This window comes from Neovison vison, chromosome 3 (genome assembly GCF_020171115.1).
Source record: "Neovison vison isolate M4711 chromosome 3, ASM_NN_V1, whole genome shotgun sequence".
Taxonomy (NCBI): Eukaryota; Metazoa; Chordata; class Mammalia; order Carnivora; family Mustelidae; genus Neogale; species Neogale vison.
Genome location: NC_058093.1, coordinates 232,012,300 through 232,024,936, shown reverse-complemented (window position 1 = coordinate 232,024,936; position 12,637 = coordinate 232,012,300). Strand labels below are relative to the sequence as shown.

The 12,637-nt window shown below is 48.2% G+C and overlaps 1 protein-coding gene across 3 annotated transcripts in view; it reads left to right on the top strand.

Moving 5' to 3' along the window:
- Window positions 1-12,637, top strand: part of RPH3A (rabphilin 3A) — a 98,714-nt gene that overhangs the window by 33,204 nt on the left and 52,873 nt on the right. For all 3 annotated transcript variants that reach the window (XM_044244236.1, XM_044244234.1, XM_044244235.1), the window contains 2 exons: window positions 2,938-2,949; window positions 11,799-11,945. In XM_044244236.1, the coding sequence (XP_044100171.1) occupies window positions 2,938-2,949; window positions 11,799-11,945 (159 nt within the window). The remainder of the gene's footprint in view (window positions 1-2,937; window positions 2,950-11,798; window positions 11,946-12,637) is intronic.

The window sequence follows — 12,637 nt, the reverse complement described above, 5'->3', positions numbered from 1 at the left end:
AGCTGGGCTGTTTCTAGTCTGCGTCAGGTGCAAATAAAATGTCTTATAGAGGGATGCCTGGGTGGCTCAGTTGGTTAGGCGTCTGCCTTCAGCTCAGGTCATGATCCCAGGGTCCTGGGGTAGAGCCCCGCACCCGGCTCCCTGCTCAACAGGGAGACAGCTTCTCCCTCTGCCCTTCCCTACTCTCATGCTCTCTCCTTTTCTCTCTCAAATAAATAAATTAAATCTTTTTAAAAAACTCCTATAGAGATGCCGTCCTCTCTCTTAGGTAATTACTTGGGAGCAGACTGTCCCTACTTACTGGATTTGTCACTAAGCAGCCAGACCGTATTCCAAGTTGGTTGTACCATTTTATGTTCCCACCATCAGGCTTGGGAGAGAGTTCTAGGCTTCTCTGCCGCCTCCCCAGCTCTGGAGATGACCAGTCTTTCTAGTGTTAACCCTTCAAGTGTGTGTGTATACTGGCCTTTCTCTGTGGTTTTCACTCACATTTCCCTATTGACTAATGATGCTGAGTGTCTTAGGTAATGTTCCCCATCCCTCTAACCTCTGTTGAAATGTCTGTTTAAATCTCTTGCCCATTTTAAAGATCAGGTCATTTACCTTCCTGTTGAATTTTATAGGTTCTTTTTTTCATATGTTGTGGATAAACATCCTTCTTTTTGGAACCACATTTTGCACATATTTTCTCTCAGTCTGCAATGTGCATTTTCTTTCTCATAACAGAATCTTTTGAAGAGAAAATGTTTTTATTTTGACAAAGTCTGTTTTGTTTATTTGTTTTGCCAGAGGAGGCAGTGTTGGAACATTCCCTTGCTTTCTAGCAATCCCAGAAATGCATTAAAAAAGGGTTTGCTCTGGGGTGCTGCGGTGGCTCAGTGGGTTGAGCTTCTGCCTTCGGCTCGGGTCATGATCTCAGGGTCCTGGGATAGAGCTGGGAGCCTGCTTGCCCCTTTCTCTCTGCCTGCCTCTCTGCCTACTTGTGATCTCTCTATCTGTCATATAAATAAATAAAATCTTTTTTAAAAAGTGTCTGGGGGCGCCTGGGTGGCTCAGTGGGTTAAGCCGCTGCCTTCAGCTCGGGTCATGATCTCAGGGTCCTGGGATTGAGCCCCACATCGGGCTCTCTGCTCAGCGGGGAGCCTGCTTCCCCCTCCCCTCCCCCGCCTGCCTCTGCCTACTTGTGATCTCTCTCTCTCTGTGTCAAATAAATAAATAAAATCTTGAAAAAAAAAGAAAAGAAAAGAAATACCATTAAGAATTCACTTAAAAAAAAAGTGTCTTCTCTGGGGTGCTGGGGTCACTCAGTCAGTTGGGTGTCCAACTCTTGGTTTCAGCTCATGTCACTATCTTCGGGTCGTGAGATCGAGCCCTGCATCTGGCTCCGTGCTCAGCCCGCGGTCTGCTGGGAAATCTCTGTCCCTCTTCCTCTTCCCCTTCTGCTCATGAGCTTTCTCTCTCTCAAATACACACATAAATCTTTTTAAAAAGAGGTTCTGCTCTAATTTATCTAGGACCTAATTATATATTGGCAAAGGGCCTTTCTGAATATTTTAGTCAGCCCATATTCTTTGAAGCAAAAGCCCCTGTCCACTTCCTTCTATCTAAAACCTCCAGTTCTACAAGCTTTATAATTTTGAAGACACCAGCGAATTCTGTTGGCTTCCTTGTCAATAGGAAACTTCTAGTCCGCCAAGCCCCTCCCCTGGTGTCCTCTTGGAGCCAAACTTACTTTGCAGAGAATATTCCATCAGCCAAAAATTGTGTCTCTGTAAGACAAACAGTTACCCAAAGGGTGGAGGGGGGTTAAATATTTATTTTATTTAAGAAATGTCAGTTAATTAAAATACCATCCATCAGAGTTTACTTTAGTCAATAGGAAGCCAACAATCTGCTCTACAATTAAATTAGAATTATTCCAGCAGTCTGGACACAGTTTCATTAAAGTGCTCCTGGGCTCCTGTGAGACATCTTGCATTCTGCATGCATCGGGCTGCCTTGGGCCTGCGTCTCCTCCAGATATTAATATTATTTTTCAAATAAATACTAATAGGTGAATTACAGTCATCACATAAGCAAGCTTGTCTGCTGTAGCCCAATGTAGTCCCTTCTGATGCCTTTCTCCAATAAATTAAGAAATCGCCTCTTAATTAACTGTTGGCTAGCCAGAGACCTTTACTATTTTTGTGACTTTTTAGTTGCCTTTGTGATTTTCAAATACCTTCCTCTCTCAGCCCCCTTGAATCTAATGAGGGTGTTTGAAACACCGTCGCTGTCATTGTGTTTGAAAGCCGGGAACACACCTGCTTTGTGCTTGAGGCGGGCGGTGGCCCAGCCCCCTGTGTTGGGAATGCGTGGGGTACTGGAGGTTGGCATTTCTCTATGGCTTTCCAGGCTGCGAGTCAGAGAGTACCAGAGGTCGGGGGTTGAAACAGGCACAAAGGGAGTCCAGGACGTGTCTGTAATGGCTCACCTGGTACATGGAGATGCTGGTCTCCTTTCTGGAAGCATTTGCTTTCCCAAAGTGGGGTACTGCAAAGGAATGATCCGCTGACTCTTCAGGGCTCATGGGCCTCCCTCAATGTACTCCTTGTCCCCCAGGGTGATGCTGGCCATGCTGCCATTAGGTGAGTTCTTTTTGGTACCAAAATCCATTATTTGGAACATCAGTGAGGAGCTCAGCTAATTAATAAGCTGAACTGATTGGTCATTTTAATCGAAGCTGAGCATTTTACAGCCCAACATTGCAGCAGCCGTTTTTGGATGCGCCAAAATGAGAAGATAATGACTGGGGTGGGGGCGGACCAAACCAGAAGTAGGTCACTGCAATTTACACTCTGTGGTTGTTGCATCCAGACCGTGTTGGCATTGTTAGAAGATTTCTTGCCTAACTTTATTTATTTTCTCTCTCTTTCTCCTTTCTTTGCCTTCCTTCAGTGATAAAGAACAGTGAGTATTTTGATACTTTAATTTTTCTACAAATTGAGTTTTATCTTTTTTTCTGATCAAATTAACTTTGCCCCTAAAGAGAGCTGATTAAAAAAAAAAGAACTAGCAAGTTTTACATAACTAAAAAACAAAACAAAACAAAAAAACCAAACAAACAAAAAACAAAAACCAAGTTTCTTGAGGGGAAAAAAATTGTGAAGTTTCAAAAAAAAAAAAAACCGATCTTGGTAAAAGGATAGAACAAATTCCTTGGGAGTTAGTTCCTTAGGAGCTCTCAGTTTTCTCCTTGTTAGTCATCTGTAGGATTCCAGCAAATTTCTTGACCACTCTGTGCCCCCTCTGCAGCGTTTGCCTGGGAACAGTGTTCTCAGATAAAGACAGTGTTGGCTCACATAACTGCTATCATTAATAAAAGGTGATGAGGAACAGAACAGAGCCTGTGGGCAGTTACATGCCACACATATGGCCCCTGTCACCTCAAGGGAGGTCAGCCTCTTTCCCAGCGAAGTGCTTTTGACGCAGAGGTCCTGTCTTTGCTTGCAACGTTTGCGTTTTAAATTGGATTAATTTCCTCAATATGCATGACAGATTGGATGCTGGGCCCAATAAATGAACAGTCGGGCTGCAAAGCAGACCAGGCTTTGGCTGTGTGTGCACATTGAGAAGCTCTGGAAAGCTGTTTTTACCCTCCCTAAGATGGGGAAGTTGTCACAGAGCCAGCGTCAGAGGACCCGGCCTGGCATCAGAAAACCCAGGCCTGAGTCCTGCTCTGGTACTCAGTTTCAGCGTGGCCTTGAGCCATGCCCTTCACCTCCTTGCTTCCCGGCTCCCTCCTTTGTAAAGTGGGTCTGATTACCCTGCTCCTCTTCCCTTTGCGGGTCGGATCAAATGAGCTGTACAGGAAAGCTCTGTAAACTGGAAACCACCAAGCAAAGTCAGAGAGATGTATGAACTACAACCTTTCCTGACCTTTGTCTATATTTACATGGTGTGTTTACACATATGCAAACCCATGCACACACACACACATGTTGTATATATACCTTGCATTGTAATATATATATTATATTTATACCTGTAGATACCATATATCTGGATAGTATATATATACACATATATATGTATATATCTAGCACTGGCATAATTTCAGCTTTTTTGGACCCAAGTGACCACATCATCAGGCCCAGAATCCTTAAAGGTTTTCTTAATGCTGATAAACATTTAACTGGGGTCCTGGGATTGAGCCCCGCATCGGGCTCTCTGCTCAGTGGGGAGCCTGCTTCTCCTCTCTCTCTCCCAGCCTGTCTGCCTACTTGTGATCTCTGTCTGTCAAATAAATGAATAAAATCTTTAAAAAAAAAAAACATTTAACTAGGTGAACCAGGGAAATTCTTTCCCCAATTCCGACCCTCCCTCCCTATCTGTCCATTGCGGGCTTTGGACAAGCTGATCACTAAAGACCATTTGAATGTTCTGCAGTTTCTGTTGTTGGCTGGTAAGACCCTGGCCAGATGAGATCAGCTTTTTATGAATGTCGTGAGTATATTATTCAGACATCCAGGGAGAGATGCTGAGACATTGTCAGGTCATAAATACGGACATCCCCAGAGAGAGAAATTCTGGACTCCAGAGGGTGCCAAGGCTCTTGGAGGCTCCCTGAGGGCTGAAAGTCAAAAGGTAGGGTGTATGTTCATTCTCTTTCCCTCCTTCCTTCACCCTTCCCTCTTCCCTCCCTTCATTAACAAATACTCACCAAGTGCCTACCAAGTACCAGACACTGTGTTAAGCCCCAGGGATACAGCGATAGCCAGAGTATGTATCTTGTAGGGTCTACCAACAAATAAATGGCCAGTCGGCAACAAATACACAAGCATGCAAGGAGATACAATAGCAGAATCACCGTGGGCCATGGGAACACAAGGAGAGGCACCCAGCCCAGACTTGGCAGTCATGATGAGAGAGTTCCTAGAAGAAGTGACATGTAAACTGAGACCAGGCCGCAGGGGAGCAAGATGGAGAAGAGATAGAAGAGTTCCAGGTAGGGGAACAGCTCGTGCAAAGTCCAAATAAGAGAGATAGTGTGGAAATTCAGAGGAAGTGAATAGATCTCAGTCTTACTTAAAAGATTAGCAGGAGCCCTGAGATCCCCTTTAGCATTCTAAAGGTGGGGGGATAGCCACAGCATCCCTTCCACACCCCCTTTAGTCTGCTAGGGGTAAATTTCATCCAATAGGGCCTTTATGCCAGCAGGGCGTATGTAAACTGTTCTGTGGTGAAGCAGCCTCTCCTTCCCCATCCTTTCCTCCCGGATTCATTAAAACCTCATTCACTGAGCTGGAAAGTGACTTCCTGCTGACACCTGCCTCTATTGGCATCCTGGGGGTAAGGGGGGTGGAGAAGAAGAAAGGAAAGAAAAAGGATTAATTTTCTACACACCGCTGCTATTTAATGCTTCAGAGCCTTTGTGCCCCGACAGCCCTTCCATCATCCCACTCTTTTGGGGAATTATAATTTATTAATAGAGACATCTGGTGGGTATTTATTATGTGACTATTGTGTGTGTGAAATGAAGAATGGAGGGGGGAGGCCAAAGGGAGGAGGGAGTTTGGTCTTTGCAGGATTTTAGGGAGTGACAGGTGTCACTCAGGGGCTGCCACCAAGAGTCAGGACAGGTTTCCTTCCCTGCCTTGGGGGCCGTGGCTATTGACTGTGGGGCGAGAGCTCCTTCGGACCTTCTCCAGACTCACCTGGGCAGGTGCATTCAGGTGGCCAATGAGGCATGCCAGGATGCCAGTTTCTTGAGTTTCTGTGTCACACGTGCTACTCAGCAAGTCCCTGGTCTCCTTGGAGCATCAGTCAGCGGGAAAATGAGCCGGTCAGCTGCAGTGATCTTCAAACTTTCTGTTAGCAGTGAAACTCTTTCTTTGAATAAACGTAGTTCAGAAGCTAAATATATAAGACAGATGAGAGGAGAGCCTTTAGTGGCTGAAAGCACTCAACATAGGATAGTGACATTCATGCAACTGGTCATTTCAAATAAAACCAGACCATAAAACAAATATAGTGGCTCTAACAGGCTTCGCTTTAGTGTGCGGTCACCATAGGGGAGAGTGTATCAGTTAGCTTTTGCTGTGTGACAAGCCATCTTAAAACTGAGAAGCATAGAACCATAGTTATTCCCAGGGTTCTGGGCTTGGCTGGTGGCCCTGCTGGTCTTGCCTCGGCTTGCTTATGCATCAGAGGGTTGGCTGATCTAGGACAGCCCTGGCTGCAATGGCTCAGCTCTGTTCCACATGCTTCTCATCCTCCAGCACTCTGTCCTGGGCTTGCCGTGCTCACGGCAGAGGTGTAAGGGAGGAAGCAGAAACACAGGGGTCTTGCGCAGGCTCAGCTTCAGCAGAGGGGTACAACATCACTCCCCTGCATTTTATTGGCTGCAACAAGTTGTAAGTCTGGGAAGGATTCACTGGCAGGAAAATAGATTAACTGTTTGGTGAGAGTGAGTTGAAATTCACATGGCAAAGAGCATGGATGTTTGGGAGGGTGAAGTATTGAGGTCATCAATGCAACAAACCCTATTTCATGCTTTATTAAATATTAAGTTCTTTAAAAAATGGTTTTTTTCTTCTTTCTTCTTCTTCTTCTCTTTCTCCTTCTCCTTTTCCTCTTCCTTCCCCTCCTTCTCCTCTTCCTTTCCGTCCTCCTCCCCCTCCCTCCCCCCTTGCCCTCTTCCTTCTCTTCCTCCTCCTTCTTCTTCTTCATTGGGATTCTGCTTTGAGAGCCCAGCTGAGTAAGGATGGAGGGCCAGGTTAACTGCCTACTCCGTCCCTCTCTCCCCCACTCCTCTGTAGCCCTTGAGATCTCTCCAGGGAACTGCTGAGGACAGTTTGGGAGGACCAGGAGGCAGCAATCATTCATTTCTCCAGGAAGCATTGTCTTAAGTATGTGGATCAGAGCGGAGACAGGAGACAGGCTGGGCTCTTCTCTTCCCTGTCTCAGCCAGTGAGCCAGGTCTCCCTTCATATGGCCTTTAAGGGTACAGAGGAACCTCTCAGGGTCCCTACAGGAAACAGAAATTATATCATTCCCATTTCAATAGATCCAGAAACTGATATTCAGAGCAGTGCAGAGCCCCCATGTATAGCCTGCTTATATGCAGCTGACCCAGGATGACGACCTTGAACTCCACCCAGTCAGCAAGGGTTCGTGTTGGCTGGCAGTGGCCCTTTGGATATTTTCTGGCTTGGATACGAGGCTGTGAGTAACTTGTTCAAAGAAGCAGCACTTGGGTCTCTAGCTTTGGCCTTGGATAATTTCCCAACACTAGACTCTGGCCTTCAGGATGTGGAGCTACAATCCCCTGCCCAGAGGCCCTTGGCAAGGGAGCCACTGTCCTGTCATGCATTCTCAAAGGTCCCATGTTCACAGTGCTCCCCAGCATATCATGAGGAGACCCAGACAGACCCAGTGTCTCCCTTGAGAGCGAAGGCTTTGGTTTGAAACACCATCTTGTTTCCCTCTTTTGCTTTTGGAATTAAAACGTGAAAATCCACAGGAGGCTTGTGAGTCCCCCACGGAGACCAGTTGGTGACATTTTCAAACACTGAATGAGCTGTTTGTCAACTGCATGTTTTGGAGCCGAGAATGGGAGAAGGGTTTGGAGAGATGCTGGCAGCCTCCAGCAGACCTTCTGCTTGTCTGCAGATGGAGGCAAAAAAGACTCAGGTGGACCCTGTGAGGGACCCCCATCCCTGCTTATGTTTCTGGAGCCATGTATGTCCAGCAGCACCCGTTTCCTGTGCACATGGACCCCAGCAAGCTGTGGGCTGGGGTGAGAGGAATCGGTCTCACATCAAGCCCCTGGCTGACAGACCGTGAGCTGCAGGAACATGTCTTCACAGGGGTTTTCACTGGGTACACAGCCCAGCATCTCACCTATGCTCTGTTTTGGTCACTGAGATGCTTTGTAAAGGCAGGAAGTAAGCAGAAAGGGATCAGAAGAGGAGGAAGGAAAAAAATGGGGACAAAGGAGGGAAGAATAGGGACAATTAAGACACCCATTTCCGTGGGAGGCCAGAGGGATACAGGGAGGTGGCCGAATCAGGTTGTGACTAAGGCTCTTTGGGAAGGATGACTGGTCTTTCTTATGCGGCAGTCCAATGTGTCCTTTAAAAATAATGGGAAGAAGCGGCAGATGAAGGGATGTTAGCACACCATAATGAGATCTTTCTAACACAACATCAGAGACTCCTTATAAGAGAGTGAGGTCTCTGTTATGGGGAGCATTCAAGTAAGGCAGACAGCCAATAGTCTCCACCTCTGGTATTCATGACTTTGTGTAATCCCTCACCTTGAGTCTGGGGACCTGGGATCTGTTTCTAACCTACAGAATACAGCAAAGAGACCTGATGTCCCTCTCATGATTACATTATGTTATATAAGACTCTCAGTTTATAGAAGCTAGATTCACTGGGCATTTTTGAAGCAAGCAACTCACAGGATGAAGCTGGAGAATCCTACCAGGTTAGGAATTGCAGATTGCCTCCAGGATCCAGGGGTGGCCTCTTGACTGTAGCTAACAAAAAGCTAGGCCCTCAGCCTAGGGAGCTGCAAGGAAGCTGCCAACAACCTGAATGTACCTGGAAGCAGATTCTTCCCCAGTCAAGCCTCCAGATGAGAACACAGCCCAGCCAACACCACACTGCAGCCTCATGAGATGCCAAGCAGAGGACCCAGCTGAGCCATGCCTGGACAGATACAGAAACCATGAGATAGTACATGTGTGTTTTTTAAGCCCCTGAGTTTGTAACAACTCAGCAATGCAGCAATGGAAATTGTATATTGACACTGTAGATGGGTCTTTATACCCCTCTGTCTCTGTCCTCCAGCCGGGTTTTTCCAGTTATTTAATGCTGCACACCAAATCACCTCCAACTTAGTGGCTCAAGACAACAGAAACCACTTGTCACATCTCACAGTTTCTGTTGGTGGGCCTTTGAGGGTGGCCTCAGGGTGCTTCTGGCCCAGGGCTCTTCGTGCAGCTGTAGTCACATGCCTGCTGGGCTGCAGTCATCCCAGGACTCACCAGGGGCTGGAGCATCATGTAGCAGTCGAGTTGGCACTGGCTGTGACTGGGGGGCCTCCGATCCCTTGCATGTGGGCTTCTCCACCGGGATGTTTACACATCCTCGTGACATGGCACCTGGCTTCTCTCTGAGCAAATGACCCAAGACAGCAAGGCAGAGGCCGCAGTGTCTCTTATGACCCAGCCTTGGAAGTCACACAATGCCATGTCCACTGTATTTTGCTGGCCACACAGGACCAGCTGGGAGTCAGTGTAAATACCAGGAGGCAGTGGTCCTAGGGGACCATCTTGCAGGCGGACTACCACATGGCTCTTCACTTCCTCGGGCATTCCTCCTGCCTTCTCAACTCCAGGCCTTTGCAAAGACCATTTGTTCCCTCTGCCAGGCCTGGTCTCTTCCTCTGCCATGCCCTTGTGGAGTTCAGCTGAGCTCTGGGGTCTCCGCAGGAGCCCTAGCTCTGCTGCGGGGTCTGAAGCTTATATCAGTGAAGGGGCCTTCTTTAAGATAACAAAGACAAAAATACCTTGCTTTTGCAAATTTTTCAACCACTCAGCCATCGCTAATGCCCTTCTTGGGGTCTGAGAAGCTGGCTGTGCAACCAAATGGTCTCAAATATAAGCTTCGCGGACATCACAGTAGACCCATCGCGAGGTCCTCACGTGGCTGTCACTTCCTAGGGAGCTGTCCTTGGTCCCTAGACAGACCAGGTTCCACTGCTTGGGTCTCCCAGTGGGTCACACTTTTGATTAGGCATTTAACACCTCTTTGGGCCACAGGGACCATGTCTTATTCAAAATCCTTCTGGGCTTTCAGACACAATTCTAAATACAACTGGTCCAGAGCCAGACAAGGCCCCTGCCCTCCTGGAAGCAACATTGTTGGGCTGGGCGGGGGGAGGGGGGGTGTGGAGAGATCTACTAAACAGGTAAACAACAAAAATTTTTCCAAAAGTAATTTCAGTTAATGATGGGTGCCATAAGGAAAGTAAATCTGGGCGAAGGGAGATCAAGGAAGGCCTCTCTGAGAAGGTGCTGTTTGAGCTGAGGCCTCAGTAATAAGAAGGAGCCGGCCCTGGAAAGGTCCATGGAAATAAGTTTTCCAGCAGGGCGAACGGCAAGTGCAAAGGCCCTGAGGCGAGAACAAGGGTTCAGTGTTCAGAAGTGAGCAGAGAGGCCAGTGCAGCTGACTGTAGGGATAAGGGAAAACAAGAGGCCATAAGGACGGAGAGGCAGGTTAAGGACAGATTGGGTAGGATTTAGCAGATGGGCAAAATCTTTTAGAACATTAAGGTAGAATTCACACAGTAACATAACATTAACCGTTTAAAAGTACACCATTCAGTGACGTTTATCATATACACGATGTCATGCTCCCACTATAGCCATGAAGTTCTGGGTGTTGTTCTAAATCAGTGAGAAGCCCTGGGAGGGTTTGAGCGGCGTGGTCTGAGCAATTTCACAATTGCTCATCCCCAGAGGTCCTTGCTGCAATACAAGGTGTGTTTCCATGAGGAATTTCCACAGGCCACAACTTTCTTCCCTTTCTCAGAGTAAGGTCTGCCCCTAGACATCTGTCTCTCTTTGCTTTTGGGTTCCTCCACTCTTCAGAACCAATCAGCCGAGGGTGGGAGAATGGAAGAGAAGCCAAGGAGAGGGAGGAAGATGGGGCTTTTAATTTCCAACTTTGAGTGTCAAAAGGCAATTTCATGCCTGCTGATGTGATTAGAGCAGTGGAAATAATAGAGGCTGACAGCTAATGGGGTGCTGGCTTCAGAGGATTCCTGCTTACTGGTTTTTTTCCCTTGCAGGGACAAGCATTTCTAGTGGTATTTAACCTTGCACTCCACTCAGGGGGTGTGCCTTAGTGCCGCGGGGCAGGGACCATCTTATTAGCAGAGATGATTATAATTTGCCATAGACCACAGCATCAGCCCACCACCCGGCAGCCTTTGATCCACTGTGCCCCCACCCAGGCTGTGTGGGGAGGACTTTGGGTTCCCTCCATACTGTGGAGGTTAAGTGAGCAGCCTGCCTAGCTCAGAATTCCACTCTGCCACTTTCCAGCCATGTGACTGTGGGCAAGTGGTCTCTTTTCTCCATATTCAAGTCTCCTCACCAGTAAGCAGACAGGAACAACCCCTGCCCTGTAGAGATCATGTGAAGATGACATGAGGTCATGTGGGCACCCAATGGATGCTGTGTCGGTGTTGGCTTTAAAAAATTTTTTTAAAATTTGGAACGCAAAATGCTACAGGAGATTTTGAGGCTGGAAATCTGGATGTTGATGTGAAATGAAGAGCTTTTTGTAAATCCAGTTGGCTATTAGTTCCAATTTATAGAAGAAATAAATTGTAGCCCAAACAGAACATCTGTGCCAGACAGGAGCTGGCTCAACCTGGGACCCCGGGCCTCTGACCACCCTCCCAGAATTGTTTCTGTTCCAGCTGTAGAGTGTCCTATTCTGGATTCTTCTCCTGAGAACACCCTTACTCTCTCGGTTCTTAGGAGCATCCTACAGACGCTGCTCACAGAGTGTCTACCACGTGCTAAGTGCTTAGAAATAAACTCCTAAGAACCTTGTGAGGGAGGAAAGTGTGTCCCATTGTATAGATGAGCAAACTGAGGCTCGTCTCCCAGCCAGTGAGTTTCCCTGTGGGGATTTGAATTGAGGTTTTCCAGACCCTAGGGAGCAGAGCCTAACCACCGCTGCCTGCTTCCTGCTGGGCACCTCTGCGGTCTCACGCCTCCCCGTATTATCTTTCAGGCTCCAGGCAGGCTGGTCCGTCCATCCCAGTGGTCAGCCCGACAGACAGAGGAAGCAGGAAGAGCTGACAGATGAGGAGAAGGAAATCATCAACAGAGTCATCGCTCGAGCTGAGAAAATGGAAGAGATGGAACAGGAGCGAATTGGGTGAGGCCCGACATGTCCCATCCACGTGGAGAGCCGCCCCGGAGGCCTGAGGGCCAGCAGACTGTGCTGCTGAGGAGTGTACTGGGGTGGGGCGGACTGCCCCGGGATGTTGCCCTCCCCCCCCACTATTGCCCCCTGCCCGGCGTCTGGCAGGACTGGAATCCTTGTGGCATGAGGTGGAAGAGCTCAGGAAGGAGGAGAGAGGATGAGCTGGGAACTGGCTAGGGAGGGGGCTTCGTGGCTGGGGGTGCCTTACAGAGAGGGGAGCTCTGAAAGGGTGGTGGGAGCTTGTCATTGGAGCCTGGGGGTCTGTGGTTGTGAGCACATGGCGTCTGGGCCGATCTCAGCTACATAGAAATATGTTCTAGAAGCACGGTAGGCCAGAACGTACAGCCAAGGGAGAGGTAAGGAGGGGAGCGTCTGTCTAGGGATGGTATGTCAAACAGCGCATGCGCAATGAATTTATATATGAGAACAACAGAAGCGGATCCTGAAACAGGGAGACAGCATGAGAGGGAGGCGGCAGAGGTTAACCTGGTGGGTCTGGACTCCAAGAATGGCAGCGGGTGGGGGGGGTGGCTCATCCCAGCTCCCTGCTTGCCCACTGTGGTTCCCCAGCACAATGCCTCACCTCTCTGAGCCCCTGTTCACGTGCTGGTCCAGTGGGGGACACGCCAGTTTATCTCACAGGG